This window comes from Dendronephthya gigantea, unplaced genomic scaffold (genome assembly GCF_004324835.1).
Source record: "Dendronephthya gigantea isolate DGI-Jeju-01 unplaced genomic scaffold, DenGig_1.0 000161F, whole genome shotgun sequence".
NCBI classification, from domain to species: Eukaryota; Metazoa; Cnidaria; class Anthozoa; order Malacalcyonacea; family Nephtheidae; genus Dendronephthya; species Dendronephthya gigantea.
In genome coordinates, this window is record NW_021163171.1 from 133,206 (window position 1) to 151,304 (window position 18,099).

At 37.4% G+C, this 18,099-nt stretch overlaps 1 protein-coding gene across 1 annotated transcript in view; it reads left to right on the top strand.

Moving 5' to 3' along the window:
- Window positions 1–18,099, top strand: part of LOC114537628 (dystrophin-like) — a 38,728-nt gene that overhangs the window by 4,897 nt on the left and 15,732 nt on the right. Inside the window, exons 6-45 of the mRNA XM_028558694.1 lie at window positions 267–403; window positions 507–590; window positions 994–1,109; window positions 1,180–1,355; window positions 1,771–1,968; window positions 2,137–2,318; window positions 2,828–2,873; window positions 2,982–3,161; window positions 3,666–3,847; window positions 4,090–4,147; window positions 4,591–4,785; window positions 5,197–5,378; window positions 5,561–5,606; window positions 5,705–5,890; window positions 6,425–6,606; window positions 7,051–7,105; window positions 7,351–7,539; window positions 8,055–8,236; window positions 8,483–8,537; window positions 8,693–8,896; window positions 9,667–9,848; window positions 10,145–10,322; window positions 10,746–10,924; window positions 11,006–11,180; window positions 11,279–11,460; window positions 11,901–12,029; window positions 12,188–12,362; window positions 12,564–12,745; window positions 12,823–12,933; window positions 13,276–13,644; window positions 14,084–14,243; window positions 14,352–14,533; window positions 14,892–15,054; window positions 15,258–15,439; window positions 15,779–15,944; window positions 16,033–16,214; window positions 16,459–16,618; window positions 17,203–17,384; window positions 17,463–17,625; window positions 17,918–18,099. Of these exons, the coding sequence (XP_028414495.1) occupies window positions 267–403; window positions 507–590; window positions 994–1,109; window positions 1,180–1,355; window positions 1,771–1,968; window positions 2,137–2,318; window positions 2,828–2,873; window positions 2,982–3,161; window positions 3,666–3,847; window positions 4,090–4,147; window positions 4,591–4,785; window positions 5,197–5,378; window positions 5,561–5,606; window positions 5,705–5,890; window positions 6,425–6,606; window positions 7,051–7,105; window positions 7,351–7,539; window positions 8,055–8,236; window positions 8,483–8,537; window positions 8,693–8,896; window positions 9,667–9,848; window positions 10,145–10,322; window positions 10,746–10,924; window positions 11,006–11,180; window positions 11,279–11,460; window positions 11,901–12,029; window positions 12,188–12,362; window positions 12,564–12,745; window positions 12,823–12,933; window positions 13,276–13,644; window positions 14,084–14,243; window positions 14,352–14,533; window positions 14,892–15,054; window positions 15,258–15,439; window positions 15,779–15,944; window positions 16,033–16,214; window positions 16,459–16,618; window positions 17,203–17,384; window positions 17,463–17,625; window positions 17,918–18,099 (6,419 nt within the window). The remainder of the gene's footprint in view (window positions 1–266; window positions 404–506; window positions 591–993; window positions 1,110–1,179; window positions 1,356–1,770; window positions 1,969–2,136; window positions 2,319–2,827; window positions 2,874–2,981; window positions 3,162–3,665; window positions 3,848–4,089; window positions 4,148–4,590; window positions 4,786–5,196; window positions 5,379–5,560; window positions 5,607–5,704; window positions 5,891–6,424; window positions 6,607–7,050; window positions 7,106–7,350; window positions 7,540–8,054; window positions 8,237–8,482; window positions 8,538–8,692; window positions 8,897–9,666; window positions 9,849–10,144; window positions 10,323–10,745; window positions 10,925–11,005; window positions 11,181–11,278; window positions 11,461–11,900; window positions 12,030–12,187; window positions 12,363–12,563; window positions 12,746–12,822; window positions 12,934–13,275; window positions 13,645–14,083; window positions 14,244–14,351; window positions 14,534–14,891; window positions 15,055–15,257; window positions 15,440–15,778; window positions 15,945–16,032; window positions 16,215–16,458; window positions 16,619–17,202; window positions 17,385–17,462; window positions 17,626–17,917) is intronic.

Genomic DNA, 18,099 nt, shown 5'->3' on the forward strand with positions numbered 1-18,099 from the left:
TGCAAGAACGCGTGTGCTTTTAGTGATGTACTGTAATGAAATATTTGCTGTCGAGAAAACCTCGTAAGGTAGCAATTCAAAGCCCTATCCACTCAGATGTAGCTCCCTTAAGAGCTTTCTAGTAAGTTGCTAAGGACTACAGACACGTCTCGTTGGCGAGGGATTCGTGAATATATTTTGCAAGAACATTTGAGCGACATCAATGGATATTTTCGTTACGTTTTAAACGAACGCGTCTAAGGTTGCCATCGAACTTGCTCTAACAGGTACAAGGTATAATGTTCGAAGAAGATACTGAAAGTTTTGAAGAAAAGACTGATGCAGCTCAACGTAAGAAGTCTGTAGCAAGTCAGGCAGACGTTGAAAGACTTCTTATAAAATGGATTCAAGATGTCTTGAAAGGGTGCGTTGTTTATTTGTGATTCTTGTAACCTTCTGAGGATATCTTTTGAGATTTACCTCTCAGATGAAGCAGTAGTGCTGAAAATGAGTCTTTGTTTTATTAGATTTTCCGATGTTGTAACAATCGAAGATATTTTGAAAAGTTGGCAGAATGGTCTGGCCTTTATATTGCTCATGTTTGTGTACAGGTAAGGAGTAATGCTTGAAATATTGTTCCCCCAGCGCCCAATCGTGTCTAAATCGTGTCTATGTTTCCTCCTGTAGTAACTCTGGATCAATAAGAGATGATCCTTACTGGACCTCTAGGAAGAACAGTTTAGAACTGATAGAACTATTCAGTATAAATAAAGATAGTTTAGTTTAGGTTTCCTCCTGTAGTAACACTGGATCAATAAGAGATGATCCTTACTGGACCTCTACTAAAAACAGTTTAAAACTGATAGAGCTATCCAGTATAAATAAAGTTAAGTTTAGGTTTTCTCCTGTAGTAACACTGGATCAATAAGAGGCGATCCTTACTGGACCTCTAGGAAGAACATTTTAGAACTGATAAATCTATGTATATTTATCGAGAGCGCAAATATATTTCAGGCCAACTGCTGTTGATATTGACAAAGCTCAGAAAATGGCGGTGTTGGAAAGATTGGAATACGCTTTTGATATCGCTGAGAAGGAGTTCGACGTCCATCGCTTGCTCGACCCTTCTGGTATGTTGTTTTCTTTGGTGTCTTTGTAGATATGAAAATAAATTGAATTCCCCCCCCCTGCATTCTCCAGATGTCGAACAGGGAAACGTGGACAAGAAAGCGATGCTGATGTATCTTTCCGCGTTATACGAAGTATTGCGTAACCTTGAGCCAGCTGTTGTCGAGACCACAACCACAACCCGAGAGGTTAGCGAAGAGCCTGGTGAAGAGGGAATCGTTAAATCCACCACGTCATTCGTTGTAGAGGTACGGTACCCGTTTTAAGATTTCAGACAAGTCCAGTGTAGGTAGTATTCTACAATAAGCTGTCGTGGTTTGTGTCTGAACTACCTGAAAAAGATATCTCAAACGTGCTGGTCCAGTGTAGGTAGTATTCTACAATAAGCTGTCGTGGTTTGTGTCTGAACTACCTGAGAAAGATATCTCAAACGTGGTGGTTCAGTGTAGGTAGTATTCTACAATAAACTGTCGTGGTTTGTGTCTGAACTACCCGAGAAAGATATCTCAAACGTGGTGGTCTAGTGTAGGTAGTATTCTACAATAAGCTGTCGTGGTTTGTGTCTGAACTACCTGAGAAAGATATCTCTAACGTGGTGGTCCAGTGTAGGTAGTTTTCTACAATAATCTGGTAAAATTAAATTTCTTAACGTTTCTTTCTCAGAGTGCCCCTGGTAGTGAGTCAACCACATTGAGAATTGGTGATGAAGATATTGACATAACCACAGTGTCAAGCAATGAAATTGTCCTGCAATACAAGACGATATACTACACAGTTCTGTACACCATCAAGGGACTTGAGGCAAGAATGGAGAAAATCAGAAGCGAAGAACCCAGTCAGGAAAACGCGAGGGCTTTGCGGGTAAGATTTTGACGGGCTGTGGGTTTTATAGGAGGGGAATGGGACGGATTGAGGGGGTATTAAGATAGGGGGACCACAGGGATATAGAATGGCGTGGTAAAGAAGATGAGAGGTGATGTCAAATTGAGTATCCACGATGTTATAGCGAGGCGGTTTCATTCATTTTAGGAAATTCAGAAAGAAATGCACGAACTCCAGGCTAAAGTCAAGGAGCTGAACGAAACAAATAAAGAAATGTCCAAAGCTGACGGAGTTGATCGTCAAGAATTCTCGGACATTCAAAAAGAGTTACGGGAACTCAGCAGTCGATGGTCCACGCTGATACAACACAATAATGAAGAATCGAAGAGGTAAAACTAACAATGTCGTTTTGCAGAAGCATAAACGGCCATTTTGATTGTATATTTTTACTGCGATATTAATGCGCGAGTTTCTCCTTTTGGTGGATGGGAACGAGTGAAGTAGTTACTGATGTTTGAATAAGAGCTCTTATACATCACAGCATTCGTAACTAAGTACTCGTTCACATCTATCAAAAGAAGAAAAACTCGCACGGACCTTGACATAAAGTTTTATACTGTTTTATACTAAAGTTGAAACTTTCGTGAATTTTTCATTAAGCGCTGGCTAGCAATAACATAAGATAATTATTCATTTCCATAGATTAACGGCTTGAAAACTCTTTTCAACGAATGCCTACCGTTCTGTTCTTTCAAAAGGCTGTAGAAATCACTACTAAACGATCATTACTATCTTTTCTGAACAATCAACTAGCGATAAACTGTGTCTAAATACTCAGAAATTCATCGATTTTTAAACATCGAATTCTCTAAAATAATAAAATATTTCATTCCCAAAGGCAACCAGCAGTCGTAAGAGAAATTAGAACCTCAACGACATACCAGGTAATCGCCAATTATTCTAGTTTGAGTCGGAATTAATCCATGTTTTTTGAAAAAAAATCAAAGAATTTTTGCTCTTAACTCCGTGATTTTTCATTTGTGTTCATATAGACTGCTCGACTCACAATTGGTGATAAAGTTATCGAGATCACATCTGTTTCAACCAACGAAATAGTGATAAGATACAAGATTGTTTATTACAAAATAATTTACATCATCGAAAGGATTGAATCGAACATGAGGATCATCAAAGACAGTCCACCAAGCCAGGAAACTGCAAGATTACTTGATGTGAGTTTTTTCATAAAGAATAACTTTCGTATTTGCTTGAAACGTTATAGAACTGGGGCTGGTTGTATCAAGCCCGTTTAGCTTAAATGGTGGATAAGTCAAAATTAAATAACACTCTTACAACTCTCTTGAATGAGTCAACTTGAATATTATGCACTGAATATGTAGTTGTAAACAGTACCTTTGTATTAAGGTTAAAAACATTTAGTTTGCTTGTTGAATAAAACGATAAACTTGCTTTCTATTTTGAACTTAACCACCGTTTAGGCTAAACGGGCTTGATACAACCGGCCCCTGGTAAAGAATATATACAAAATAATTCTTCCTATATACCCAAGTCAAGTACCCTTCACTAAACGGAAAATCCGGCTGTCTAAAGTTTATATGGATTCTGCCTTGCGATATTTAGAACTCTTCAAAACTCATGTTTCTTTATTTGTTGTTTACCTGTTTGTGTGTTTGTTTGTTTTCTGATGGTCATGACAACTGCGGTCTCTTTTGTAGGAGAATAAACAAAGGATGGAACAATTGAAGCCACAGATTGCTGAGCTGAAGGAACTTATGTCAGAAATGAGAGATGCTGACGGCGTTGATGCAGATGAACTTGCTCAACTACAGTCTGAACTATCAGACTTCGATTCCCGCTTGTCCTCAGCCACGGAGGCTATTAACGAAGAAGAGAAAAGGTGAATTGTAAAAAGATCTTTTTCCAATCCCGTAACGACCGCCATTGATGAGAATCTCTTTTGATTTCAACTATAAAATACTAAAGTAGGCCACATCTGGGTGCATTGCAAGCTAATGGGTTAACAAGAGACACTGACAGATAGTTTTGTTAACTTATTAACTGACAGTACTCTTCCACTGTTGAGTAAAATCATCTGACATTAGACAGAGTAAAATCCTAACGATTTACGATTACTTTTAGACAACCATCGCTGGCTACGGAGACTGTTTACAGAACAACTACAATTGTTGAGTCCGAGGCAAGTATCCATATCTTTCTCAGGTAGTTCAGACACAAACCACGACAGCTTATTGTAGAATACTACCTACACTGGACCACCATGTTTGAGATATCTTTCTCAGGTAGTTCAGACACAAACCACGACAGCTTATTGTAGAATACTACCTACACTGGACCACCACGTTTGAGATATCTTTCTCAGGTAGTTCAGACACAAACCACGACAGCTTATTGTAGAATACTACCTACACTGGACCACCACGTTTGAGATATCTTTCTCAGGTAGTTCAGACACAAACCACGACAGCTTATTGTAGAATACTACCTACACTGGACCACCATGTTTGAGATATCTTTCTCAGGTAGTTCAGACACAAACCACGACAGCTTATTGTAGAATACTACCTACACTGGACCACCACGTTTGAGAAAACTTAAATTCAGTTTCTTTTTCAATCATAGAGTTCTGCTCCAACCACAACCACATTGAGAATTGGTGATGAAGATATTGACATAACCACAGTGTCAAGCAATGAAATTGTCCTGCAATACAAGACGATATACTACACAGTTCTCTATACCATTAAGGGACTTGAGGCAAGAATGGAGAAGATCAGAAACGAAGAACCCAGTCAGGAAAACGCGAAGGCTTTGCGGGTAGGTCAACTAAACTAACCTCATTTATATGGCATGGATAGCTCTATCAGTTCTAAACTGTTCTTCCTAGAGGTCCATTAAGGATCATCTCTTATTGATCCAGTGTTACTACAGGAGGAAACCTAAACTGAACTAACTTTATTTATACTGGATAGCTCTATCAGTTCTAAACTGTTCTTCCTAGAGGTCCAGTAAAGATCATCTCTTATTGATCCAGTGTTACTACAGGAGGAAACCTAAACTAAACTAACTTTATTTATACTGGATAACTCTATCAGTTCTAAATTGTTCTTCCTAGAGGTCCAGTGAGGAACATCTTTTATCGATCCAGTGTTACTACAGGAGGAAACCTAGACTTAGTTTACCTAAACTAAATGACTTTGTCACTAACAACTTATTCTTTCATCTCAGGAAATCAACAAGGAAATGCAAGAGCTTCAGGTGAAGATCAAGGAACTAAACGAGACAAACAGAGAAATGTCAAAAGCTGAAGGAGTTGATCGTCAGGAATTCTCTGAAATCCAAACAGAATTAGGACAACTTGGCAGCCGTTGGTCGGCGTTGATTCAACACTGTAACGATGAAAACAAGAGGTAAGGAAGAGGTCTTGCCACCCCAGAAACAACACAAGCAGAAAGTTTAGTTATTTTAATTTCCCTATAGCTGCTTTGCATAGCTTAAATTCTACCGGCCTTATCGAAAATCATATATTTACTTCAGTTTTCTTCATAACTTAAGGATTATCAATATTTCATATCGAATCATCACGTTTTAGGCAACCAAGAATTGTCACATACAAAACTACGACGACTGTTGTTCCGGTAAGCGACGTCTGAAATATGTTTACTGCAAATCTAGTGAAAGATTTGAGTAGAGTTTGTTTTGTTATTGACGTTGTTTTTCTTTCCAATCATCGCAGAGGCATAAAGCACGTCTTACAATTGGCGATGAGGTGATCGAGATTACCTGTGTTTCTACGAATGAAATTGTGATTAAATACAAGATTGTTTATTATCAAATCATCACAATTATGAAAATCATCGAATCCAATATGAAAGTCATCAACGAAGAAGAACCAAGTCAGAAAACTGCAATACTTCTTGATGTAAGTTGAAGCTTTTTGTTCTTCTTCTTTTATGCAACCAAAATAACTTTATTTATACTGGATAACTCTATCAGTTCTAAACTGTTCTTCCTAGAGGTCCAGTAAGGATCATCTTTTATTGATCCAGTGTTACTACAGGAAGGAAACCTAAACTAAACTAACTTTATTTATACTGGATAGCTCTATCAGTTCTAAACTGTTCTTTCTAGAGGTTCAGTAAGGATCATCTCTTATTGATCCAGTGTTACTACAGGAGGAAACCTAAACTAAACTAACTTTATTTATACTGGATAGCTCTATCAGTTCTAGACTGTTCTTCCTAGAGGTCCAGTAAGGATCATCTCTTATTGATCTAGTGTTACTACAGGAGAAAACCTAAACTAAACTAAATTTATTTATACTGGATAGTTCTATCAGTTCTAAACTGTTCTTCCTAGAGATCCAGTAAGGATCATCTTTTATTGATCCAGGGTTATTACATTAGGAAGTCATCGTTTTTGTGCGTTTTCTGATCATAAATCCTTGTTTCTGCAGGAAAACAGACAGAGAATGGAACAGCTTCAACCGAAGATCACAGAATTAAACGAACTGATGTCACAAATGAAAGACGCTGATGGTGTGGATCCAGATGAACTGGCTCAGCTACAGTCTGAACTGTCAGATTTCGACTCCAAACTGGGAACTTTGAAAGAGGACATTAAAAATGAAGAAAAGAGGTCAGAATTTGAAGGATAAGTTTCTGTTGTGTTTATAGTTTCCAGGTGCTCTGGAATTGCGAAAATGACTGTGACTATATGCCAAGTAAAAATCTATTTCTCGGTTGAAAGAACTTAATAACTTTTGAAATATCAAATGTGGTATAACAACTGCCTAAAACAGACAAAACACTTCTCGATGTTTCGACCTGAGGGCCTTCGTCAGGAGAGTTAGTATGAAATATACTTTATCTTGGTTATATTAAAGCTTTAGTTCGTATAACTAAACATAATCCTAAAGTCTCGACTAGTTTCCTAAAGAATAACAAAAGATGTAATCGATTAAATGCTGAAGAATGTATTTCTATTTTGACCAAACTTTTGAGCGTAGATTTGCTGAAATATAAGAGCTTGATCACCTGGTTATTCTGCTTTTGATAAATCGTTTTTGCTCTCTTGTTTCAGGCAACCGCAGCTGACAACCAGAATAACTTATACAACCGAAACAAGAGTTGTTGATGTAAGTGTTTAGAGCGACGCCGTGTCTTCAATTCTGATCAAAATGTTTTTGCATTGCGTGTTTACATCTCAGCTGATAACCTTGCTGCAAGTTTATTAACTCAAATGACTTGTTTACTAGTCTTTCAATCGATTTGTCGGGAAGCTAGTTCGTATTTCCGAACACATCTTGTGGTTAAAAATGAGATTTTCACTCGTAAAGTAAAGTAATGTGTGATATTTATTGACGTCTTTGTTTTCATCCAGGGTGGTCGCACGTACCAGTTGCGTGATGGAGATAAAGTGATTGAAATTAAAACCGTTTCAACGAACGAGATCGTGATGCGTTACAAGATCCTTTACTATCAAATCATCACCATTATGGAGGTGATTGATTCAAACACTACCACAATCAGAGAGGGACAACCAAGCCAGGAAACTGCGAGACTTCTTTTGGTATGATTAACTTGCTCTATTGATTTATCGATTACTTCACTGATCAATTATTGCTTGTTTGTTTCGAGTAATGATTGCTTGATCGAGTTATTGATTCCTTGGTTGGATTATTGATTGCATGATTTAAATATTGATTGATTGGAATATTGATTGATTTCGTTATTGATGGCGTGATTGAATCATCGATTTTTTGAATGGAGTATTGATTGCTTGATTGAAATATTGATTGCTTCATTTGATGATGATTGCTTGATTGAATACTGATTGATGCATTTGAATACTGATTGATGCATTTGATTATTGATTGCTTGATTGAAATATTGATTACTTCATTTGAAAAATGATTGCTTGATTGTAATAACGATTGTTTTATTCAATTGCGTAATTCCTTGATTGAAGTATTGATTACTCGACTAATTGCTAGCTTGATTGATATTTACAATACTTTGTTGATCGATTTATTGATTGCATAATGTATCGACAGTGTTCATAATCATCGTTGTCCCCTCTCACAGGAGAATAAGTACAAGATGGAACAGTTGCAACCGAAGATCACTGAGTTGAATAAACTAATGGCAGAAATGAAAAATGCCGATGGCGTTGACGCTGATGAACTATCGCAACTTCAATACGAAATGTCTGAATTTGACTCAAGAATGGGAACATTGAACGAAGACATCAAAAATGAAGAGAAGAGGTGAAACCACATTGACGAATTAGGTTTTTTAAAATCATAACTTCCTGAGTTCCCAACTTCAGACGTTTTGCGACTTTTGAGAAATTAACTTCAGCTAACCGATGCAGCCCAAATGGATATAATGAAAATCATGAAATTCTCAGTACTTTTGTAATATGGAAACTACAGGGTGATAATCAATGTCCAAAATGTTTCTGGAGTGAAACCACAGCACTATATTCACCCTCTGTTGTTCTTTTCTTTCAGACAACCGCCTATTCAAGGTGAAACGATTTCCAGGACAACAACTACCACTGTTCAGGTATGCAGTATGAATAAAGTTAGTTTAGTTTAGGTTTCCTCCTGTAGTAACACTAGATCAATAAGAGATGATCCTTACTGGACCTCTAGGAAGAACAGTTTAGAACTGATAGAACTATCCAGAACAGTTTCGAAATATTTTTCTTGTTTCCTTAGTCAACCCCTGAAGCTCCTGCTAAGCGAACAACTGTGAAATATGGAGATAGCGTCTTTGAAATCACTACAATATCGACAAATGAAATTGTCGTTCGCTACAAGATCCTCTACTATGAAATCATGACACTCGTAATGCAATTAGAAAAAGACATGGCGCAAATTAAAGATGCTCCACCGAGCAATACTACCTCAGTCATGTTGAAGGTAAGACTAACTCTTGTTCTCGTTTGATCAAGCAATGATAGTTGATGAAACTCTCATGTAAACTCTCGCTTATCAACTCTCATGCAACTCTTGTTCTCGTTTGATCAAGCAATGATAGTTGATGAAACTCTCATGTAACTCTCGCTTGTCAACTCTCATGCAACTCTTGTTCTCGTTTGATCAAGCAATGATAGTTGATGAAACTCTCATGTAAACTCTTGCTTGTCAACTCTCATGCAACTCTTGTTCTCGTTTGATCAAGCATAGTTGATGAAACTCTCATGTAAACTCTGCTTGTCAACTCTCATGCAACTCTTGTTCTCGTTTGATCAAGCAATGATAGTTGATGAAACTCTCATGTAAACTCTTGCTTGTCAACTCTCATGCAACTCTTGTTCTCGTTTGATCAAGCAATGATAGTTGATGAAACTCTCATGTAAACTCTCGCTTGTCAACTCTCATGCAACTCTTGTTCTCGTTTGATCAAGCAATGATAGTTGATGAAACTCTCATGTAAACTCTCGCTTGTCAACTCTCGTGCAACTCTTGTTCTCGTTTGATCAAGCAATGATAGTTGATGAAACTCTCATGTAAACTCTCGCTTGTCAACTCTCATGCAACTCTTGTTCTCGTTTGATCAAGCAATGATAGTTGATGAAACTCTCATGTAAACTCTCGCTTGTCAACTCTCATGCAACTCTTGTTCTCGTTTGATTAAGCAATGACAGTTGATGAAACTCTTATGCAAACTCAGTGCATTTTCTTTGCAGCAAAGTAAAGATCAGATGGCGGAAATTCAGGCCAAAATAAACGAGCTTCAAGAAATAAGAAAGGATATGGACGAAGCAGACGGTGTTGACCCAGAGGAACTGAAGCAAATTCAGAATGGTTTGGAATCGCTCGTTTCACGATGGACTATTGTGACACATGATATTGAAACAGAGGATGAAAGGTACCATAATATTGTTTAGGTTTCCTCCTGTAGTAACACTGGATCAATAAGAGATGATCCTTACTGGACCTCTAGGAAGAACAGTTTAGAACTGATAGAACAAATAAAGTTAGTTTAGTTTAGGTTTCCTCCTGTAGTAACACTGGATTAATAAGAGATGATCCTTACTGGACCTCTAGGAAGAACAGTTTAGAACTGATGGAGCTATTCAGTATGAATAAAGTTAGTTTAGTTTAGGTTTCCATCTGTAGTAAAACTGGATCAATAAGAGATGATCCTTACTTAATATTTCTTAGGATCACAAGTCACTTAGACAGCAGTGGTAAACAGAAAACATCGCTGGACGAATGGCGTAAAAAATGTGAGACAATCGGCGATTGGATGGACTCTGTCGAAGACAGCGTTGAGGTTCTGGAAAATAGAAAGCCATCGAGTGATATCTTCAGGGCAAAACAACAGATGAATGAATGTGATGTAAGATTTTCAATACGTTATGTAAATCATCTGACATTAGACAGAGTAAAATACTAAAGTAGGTCACATCTGGGTGCATTGCAAGCTAATGGGTTAACAAGAGACACTGACAGATAGTTTTGTTAACTTATTAACTGACAGTATTCTTCCACTGATGAGTAAAATCATCTGAGATTAGACAGAGTAAAATACTAAAGTAGGTCACATCTGGGTGCATTGCAAGCTAATGGGTTAACAAGAGATGCTGACAGATAGTTTTGTTAACTTATTAACTGACAGTATTCTTCCACTGATGAGTAAAATCGCCTGACATTAGACGGTAAGGTTGGGAGTACACTCGAGGGGTTTACCCTATTTCTCTTAATCTCTTTGTTGATATAAGTTTGAAAGTTCCTAGACTAATGCTTTGTGTGTTTTTCCCAGGCTTTGCAAGAGAAGATCAAATCAGACGAAGTTCCAAGATCAACGTTTGCTTATGGCGAAGAAATTACAAACGAACCCAGTCTTAATTCGGATCAAAAGTCCAAAATCAGACTACAAATGACTGAAATGAAAAAGGAGATTAAAAAACTATCCGACAGAGCTGGTGATGCAAAACACAGGTTTGTTTTCGAGCTGTTTTCGATTTCATTTAGTGCTGTTTGGGTTTTGACCATGAGAAATTACAATCTCTTTCTTCATAGATACAAACGTGCGGTAGACAAGCTGGAAGCTGAAAGAAAACAAAAATTAGTTGATCTGAATAAGACCTATCAGGAATTGGATAAAGAAATCGATGTTTTGATACAAAAAGATAATAAAATTGGCGCAGTTGAGGGTAATCCAGCCGAAGTGCGAGCCAAAGAAACGCAGATTGAGGTACAGCGGTTTTTAATATTTAGACATGCGTATTCCATTGTTTCAGCCTTTCATGGTGACATCATAGCTACGATTAATATGAATTTTCTTGTCCACAGTTACTCGTCTCTGATATCCACGTGTTCCAGCCTCGTTTTGACGAGTTTCGGCAAACGTCCTGGGAGGTCTTGGAGGATCCGACAATCGACCAATCACAAAAGGACAGACTCCAGAAGCACGTGACGTCATCGGAGGAACGCTGGGGCGCCCTCATACGATCTGTTTACTCAAGAAGCGAAGCGTAAGTTTCTTGCAGTAAAACTTCACTGGAAATCCGTTGAGAGACGAATTCCACTCGAAAATTTCACACATAGGTTGTATCAAGCCCGTTTAGCTTAAACGGTGGATAAGTTCCAAATAGAAAGCAAGTTCATCGTTTTGTTCAACAAGCAAACTAAATGTTTTTAACCTTAATACAAAGATACTGTTTACAACTACATATTCAGTGCATAATATTCAAGTTGAGTCATTCAAGAGAGATGTAAGAGTGTTATTTAATTTTGACTTATCCACCGTTTAAGCTAAACGGGCTTGATACAACCGGCATCAGCTGTCTTGTATAAATTGTAGTCTGGATATGTTCTTAATGTTTGTCTTACAACTTGTTTAGCGATTGTTGATCACTTGGAAACGCTTTTTCTCAGCAAATTCGTGATTTTTTTGCGTGTTTTTTTCGTTTAGAGCAAAGCGTCTCATCTCGGGGTTGCCCCAAGGCGGTGTGCTCGAGGAGTTGATCATTGTTGAGAATCGACGCCATGATTATAATCTCGACTGGAAGATGCATCATGATCTGTTTGGAGCTCCTGGAGAGTAAGTCATGTTCTCGTTCGATCAAGCAATGATAGTTGATGAAACTCTCATGTAAACTCTAGCTTGTCAACTCTCATGCAACTTTTGTTCTCGTTTGATCAAGCAATGATAGTTGATGAAACTCTCATGTAAACACTTTCTCAACTTAAATTTTCCAGACATGATGAAGGTGCAGTTGATGAGGAGATTTATCGAGAACGACTGATGACAAAATGGAAACGAGAATGCAGAGAGGTGGATGAAGCTTTGTCAGACGTTGAAAAAGAAAGCTCAGAACTTGGCGAAATCATTGATGAACCGAACAAAACAGCAATGAAAAATGCGAAAATGCAGGTAGGTTTAGTTGGATCTAAGTTCAAGTTTAGTTTATCAAAACAACGTTTAGTTCAAACAACGTTTTAAAGATTACAGTTTTTGAAAACATTACAAACAACGAGCACTGGAAAGAATGCTATTAGAAACCGTAGAATCTTCAAAAGGATTAACTAATTTTCAAGTCTGATTGCGTATAAAATACAAAAATAATCTTGTCAGGTGATCCGCGAAGGTTTAAAAAAGGTCGAGAAAGAGTACAATGACTTGCCGGAATACGCAAAACTGCTTCTCGATGACCCAAAACTAGTCGAGGATGATCATCAGAAAATCCAAGAAGATTTGGATTCGTATAAGATCCGGTATGATGATCTCACGAAGTTGGTTTCTGAGAGAGAAGAAACGTAAGTATTACCTTGGAGAGATGTCATTGATTCACGTTTAATCTTTTGTGAATAACTTTAATGCTTTTAATGTTTAGAATAAAGCGTCAAGAACCACCGAAATCTACTGTTGTTGTCACAGAAAATTATGTTACTGAAAGAAAATCGGCAGAAATTATTGTGCCTGAAATACTAACTGTCGAAGAGAGGTTAGTGTACCTAGTTTAAGATTGCAACTGGAGTTATTCTGGATCAATAAGAGATGATCCTTATTGGACCTCTGGGAAGAACAGTTTAGAACTGATAGAGCTATCCAGTATAAATAAAGTTAGTTTAGTTTAGGTTTCCTCCTGTAGTAACACTGGATCAATAAGAGATGATCCTTACTGGACCTCTAGGAAGAACAGTCTAGAACTGATAGAACTATCCAGTATAAATAAAGTTAGTTTAGTTTAGGTTTCCTCCTGTAGTAATACTGAATCTATAAGAGATCATTCGTGATAGATATTTAATAGTTTACTAATGATGAGTATTTTAACTCTGATTTTTAGCGCCCCAGATGCATTATTCAGTGAACCAGAAGTTCCTGGTAATACTGAAGAGATAGACGCTTGGTGGGGCGATGACCGCAAAGTTGTAAGCTGGATTGAAAGGGTGGATAACCAAGTTAAAGTCGCCGAAAAGGAACCATCCACATTAGATCTTCCCACCACAAGAAGACAACATGCAAATATTGAGAGAATGACGCAGGAAATTGGAGTTTACGAGACAAACGTGACTTTGCTTGAGAACAAAGCCAACGCCATCGTCAGTGATCCGGTAACGAGAAGCGAAGATGGTCAAAACATTGACGTGGAAATTAAAACTGTGAAGAAAAAATGGGATAGTTTGAAAGAAAGAGCTTTCAATGTTGAGAGAGTGTAAGTTTTAACTTAAAGGAAACCTAAACTAACTTTATTTATACTGGATAACTCTATCAGTTCTAAACTGTTCTTCCTAGAGGTCCAGTAAGGATCATCTCTTATTGATCCAGTGTTACTACAGGAGGAAACCTAAACTAAACTAACTTTATTTATACTGGATAGTTCTATCAGTTCTAAACTGTTCTTCCTAGAGGTCCAGTAAGGATCATCTCTTATTGATCCAGTGTTACTACAGGAGGAAACCTAAACTAAACTAACTTTATTTATACTGGATAGCTCTATTAGTTCTAAACTGTTCTTCCTAGAGGTCCAGTAAGGATAATCTCTTATTGATCCAGTGTTACTACAGGAGGAAACCTAAACTAACTTTACTTATACTGAATAACTCTATCAGTTCTAGGGTCAATATCTTATTGATTATAACTTTGTTATTTAGTCTTTACGAGCAAGTGAATAAACTTCAAGAGTATTTAAACTGGACCCAAAAGTCCGAAGCGTTGTCTGGATGGTTGGAAGATACTGAGCGAAGTTTGGATTCTTGTGCAGTACCAAGCAGTGATCCTGTGGAAAGAGGAAAACAAACTCTCTTCCTTGAGGTTCTGAATTTCCGCAAATCTTTACCTCCGAGTTAAACATTTAGTTTAACCTAATGACGCTTGAATACCTGAGGTTTTATTCACATATTTTTTCTTTTCCATCCGCAGAAATTCTTGAAAGAACGCGGGCAAAATCAAGAAAGTGTGGACGATGTTCTCAGTCATGGAAATTTGGTCGTGAAGAAAAACTTGGTTCCCGACCAGCATCTTAGCAAGATTAAAGCAGACCTTAACCATTACCGCGATCAATGGGACAAACTTTTGAAGAAAGCAGAGAACGTTCAAGAAAGGTTAGGAGATTGACTAACTTTATTTATACTGGATAGCTCTATGAGTTCTAAACTGTTTTTCCTAGAGGTCCAGTAAAGATCATCTCTTATTGATCCAGTGTTACTACAGGAGGAAACCTAAACTAAACTAACTTTATTTATACTGGATGCTCTATCAGTTCTAAACTGTTCTTCCTAGAGGTCCAGTAAGGGTCATCTCTTATTGATCCAGTGTTACTACAGGAGGAAACCTAAACTAAACTAACTTTATTTATACTGGATAGCTCTATCAGTTCTAAACTGTCCTTCCTAGAGGTCCAGTAAGGATTATCTCTTATTGATCCAGTCTTACTGATCTAGTTATTTGCCACTTTTTCAGATTTGCAACTGGTAAGAAAGATCTTAAACAGCTGGAAGACAACAGAGTTGAATACGATGTGATAACAACGTGGATTATCAGCAATGAAAAACGTTTACAAGAGCTGAAAGATGACACCAGCGGTGATGAGGAAGCATTAAAGAGAAGACGCGTTCTCATTTTGGTAACTATCAAATACATCTGATCTTCCAAGCCATATTAAACTTCTTTTTCATTTGATTAAAACTGCGTGTAGTTCATGGAACTTCATTAAAAACTTCTCCTACCTTTAATTCTTGTTTTTCTTTCAACTTCACGCCTGAGAATCCCTCTCGTCTTTGTCTAGTTGTAGGATTTTATTACTTATTTCCATCTCTTTTTTAACAGGAAATCATTGAAGAGATTACCATCTACAGGGTCCGTCTTCGCCGATTGATTGGAGAGAATGACAAGCTTGCAAACAAAGACACTCTTCCTCCTGATGAAAGGGATAAATTTGTCAATGATACGAAAGAATTGGAAAAAAGATTAGATGCCCTTGATGATGGTGCAAAGAAAGAAGAATCGAGGTACATTTGCATTTAGTTTTTCTAGAAAGAACAGTTTAGAACTGATAGAGCTATCCAGTATAAATAAAGTTTGTTTAGTTTAGGTTTCCTCCTGTAGTAACACTGGATCAATAAGAGATGATCCTTACTGGACCTCTAGGAAGAACAATTTAGAACTGATTGAGCTATCCAGTATAAATAAAGTTAGTTTAGTTTAGGTTTCCTCCTGTAGTAACACTGGATCAATAAGAGATGATCCTTACTGGACCTCTAGGAAGAACAGTTTAGAACTGATTGAGCTATCAAGTATAAATAAAGTTACCGAGTAGTTAAATCGATATTTCTGTCAATTTTTTTCAGTATCAATGATCAAATAGATACAAATAATACTGCGAGGCTGGACGAGTGGCAAACGAAAGCAGATGATCTCGACAAATGGTTTATTACAACAAAAACAGAAATTAAATCATTCAATGTCCCGCCTTTGGATGAAGACGATAAAGCGAGACAGGATAAGTATTTGGAGGTTTGTGAAGCTCTCATCTGTTACATGAAGGCGCTTTAGTGAAATCTTTCGCTGAAAATTATAACTAAATATGTATCTTTGCTTCTAGGACTTTGCGAAGCAGAAGCCTGCATGTGATAAACGCGTGAACGAGGTTGTTTCTAGCGGTCGTTCTCTGGTGAATGAAGGCGTTATTCCTTCTGAGAAACGCGAACAGTTTGAAGTTGACCTCGAGAGTATCTCTGGAACGTGGGACAGCGTTATAGAAATGGCTGACGACTCGTCAGAGAAGTAAGTTGATAAAATATTCAAAACAAGGTTGCCTATTTCAGGATTTTGTCCAGGATTGCATTGGGATTAATAGGAATTCAGCTTTGGAATGTGAAACTGTGAATTTATTTAGTTGAAACAAAGCAGATTAGGCAATATTGTCTGTGGAAATATTAAACAATTCAGGTTTTTTTTGAGGGTGGGTTGAGATTAATGGAAAGTCTTTCTTTTCGAGTTTTGAAGTGAAAATTTGTTTCTTGTTTAGTTTGGAGAAGGCTGAGAAAGCGTCGGACGATTACGACGTGTGGCGTAAGGATGCAACTCAAGCGAAAGAAATTGTGGAAAATAACAAGAAAGATGTTGAAGAAGCTTCCAAACCAACCAGTGATCCCGAGGAACGAAAGAGTCAAATCACTACCATAACTGTGAGTTGCATTTGCTAGATTATTGAGGTTGGATGCTTGTTTCTTTCTGTAGTAACACTGGATCATTAAGAGATGATCCTTACTGGACCTCTAGGAAGAACAGTTTAGAACTGATAGAACTATCCAGTATAAATAAAGTTAGTTTAGTTTAGGTTTCCTCTTGTAGTAACACTGGATCAATAAGAGATGATCCTTACGGGACCTCTAGGAAGAACAGTTTAGAACTGATAGAACTATCCAGTATAAATAAAGTTAGTTTAGTTTAGGTTTCCTCCTGTAGTAACACTGGATCAATTTGAGATGATCCTTACTGGACCTCTAGGAAGAACAGTTTAGAACTTATAGAGTTATCCAGCATAAATAAAGTTAGTTTAGTTTAGGTTTCCTCCTGTAGTAACACTGGATCAATAAGAGATGATCCTTACTGGACCTCTAGGAAGAACAGTTTAGAACTGATAGAACTATCCAGTATAAATAAAGTTAGTTTAGTTTAGTTAGTTTAATTGCTAGATTATAGAGTTTGCATGCGTAGGAATTATATCACAAATGGAAGATGTAAAATACAATTTCTCTGGGATTTCTAGAAAATCATGGCAGACAAACCTGGGGAAAAAGAGCGACTTTATCAGATTATTTACCGCGGGAAAGATTTGGAAGATAGCGAATATCTTACACCAGAACAAAAAGAACACATCAGCCGCGAGACGAAAGATATTGAAAACAATTGGAATGATTTCTCAAACCAACTTGACGATGCTAAAAAGAGGTATTAATGATTTCGTGGCTACCTTTGTATCATTGTTTTGTGATGTCTCTAAGCGGGGATTATTTCTTTGATATTCAGTGCGGAGTCTGGTGAAAAGGACTTGCAAGATTTGGCCCAATATCGTGTAGACTATGACGTCATCATCACGTGGATTATCACGAATGAGAAGCGACTTCGTGATGTTAAGGATGAAGACAGCAACGACAAAGAAAGTATTCAGAAACAACAAGTCATTCTTAAGGTATGTACTACTACTAAACTAACTTTATTTATACTGGATAGCTGTATCAGTTCTAAACTGTTCTTCCTAAAGGTCCAGTAAGGATCATCTCTTATTGTTCCAGTGTTACTACAGGAGGAAACCTAAACTAAACTAACTTTATTTATACTGGATAGCTCTATCAGTTTTAAACTGTTCTTCCTAGAGGTCCAGTAAGGATCTCATCTCTTATTGTTCCAGTGTTACTACAGGAGGAAACCTAAACTAAACATGCCCGCTCAAATAAGTTTAATTGTTCGCTGTTTTAATTCAGAGCATCATTGGCGACTTCCCTGAATACAAAGTCAAACTCAACGAAGTAATTTCAAAAGGACGCCATCTTTCTAATACGCCATCGCTTCCAAATGGCGATAGAGAAGAAATAGATAAACAGTCAAATGAATTGGAAAATAAGTTTAGCACCTTGGAAAACGACGTTAATGATGAAGACCAGAG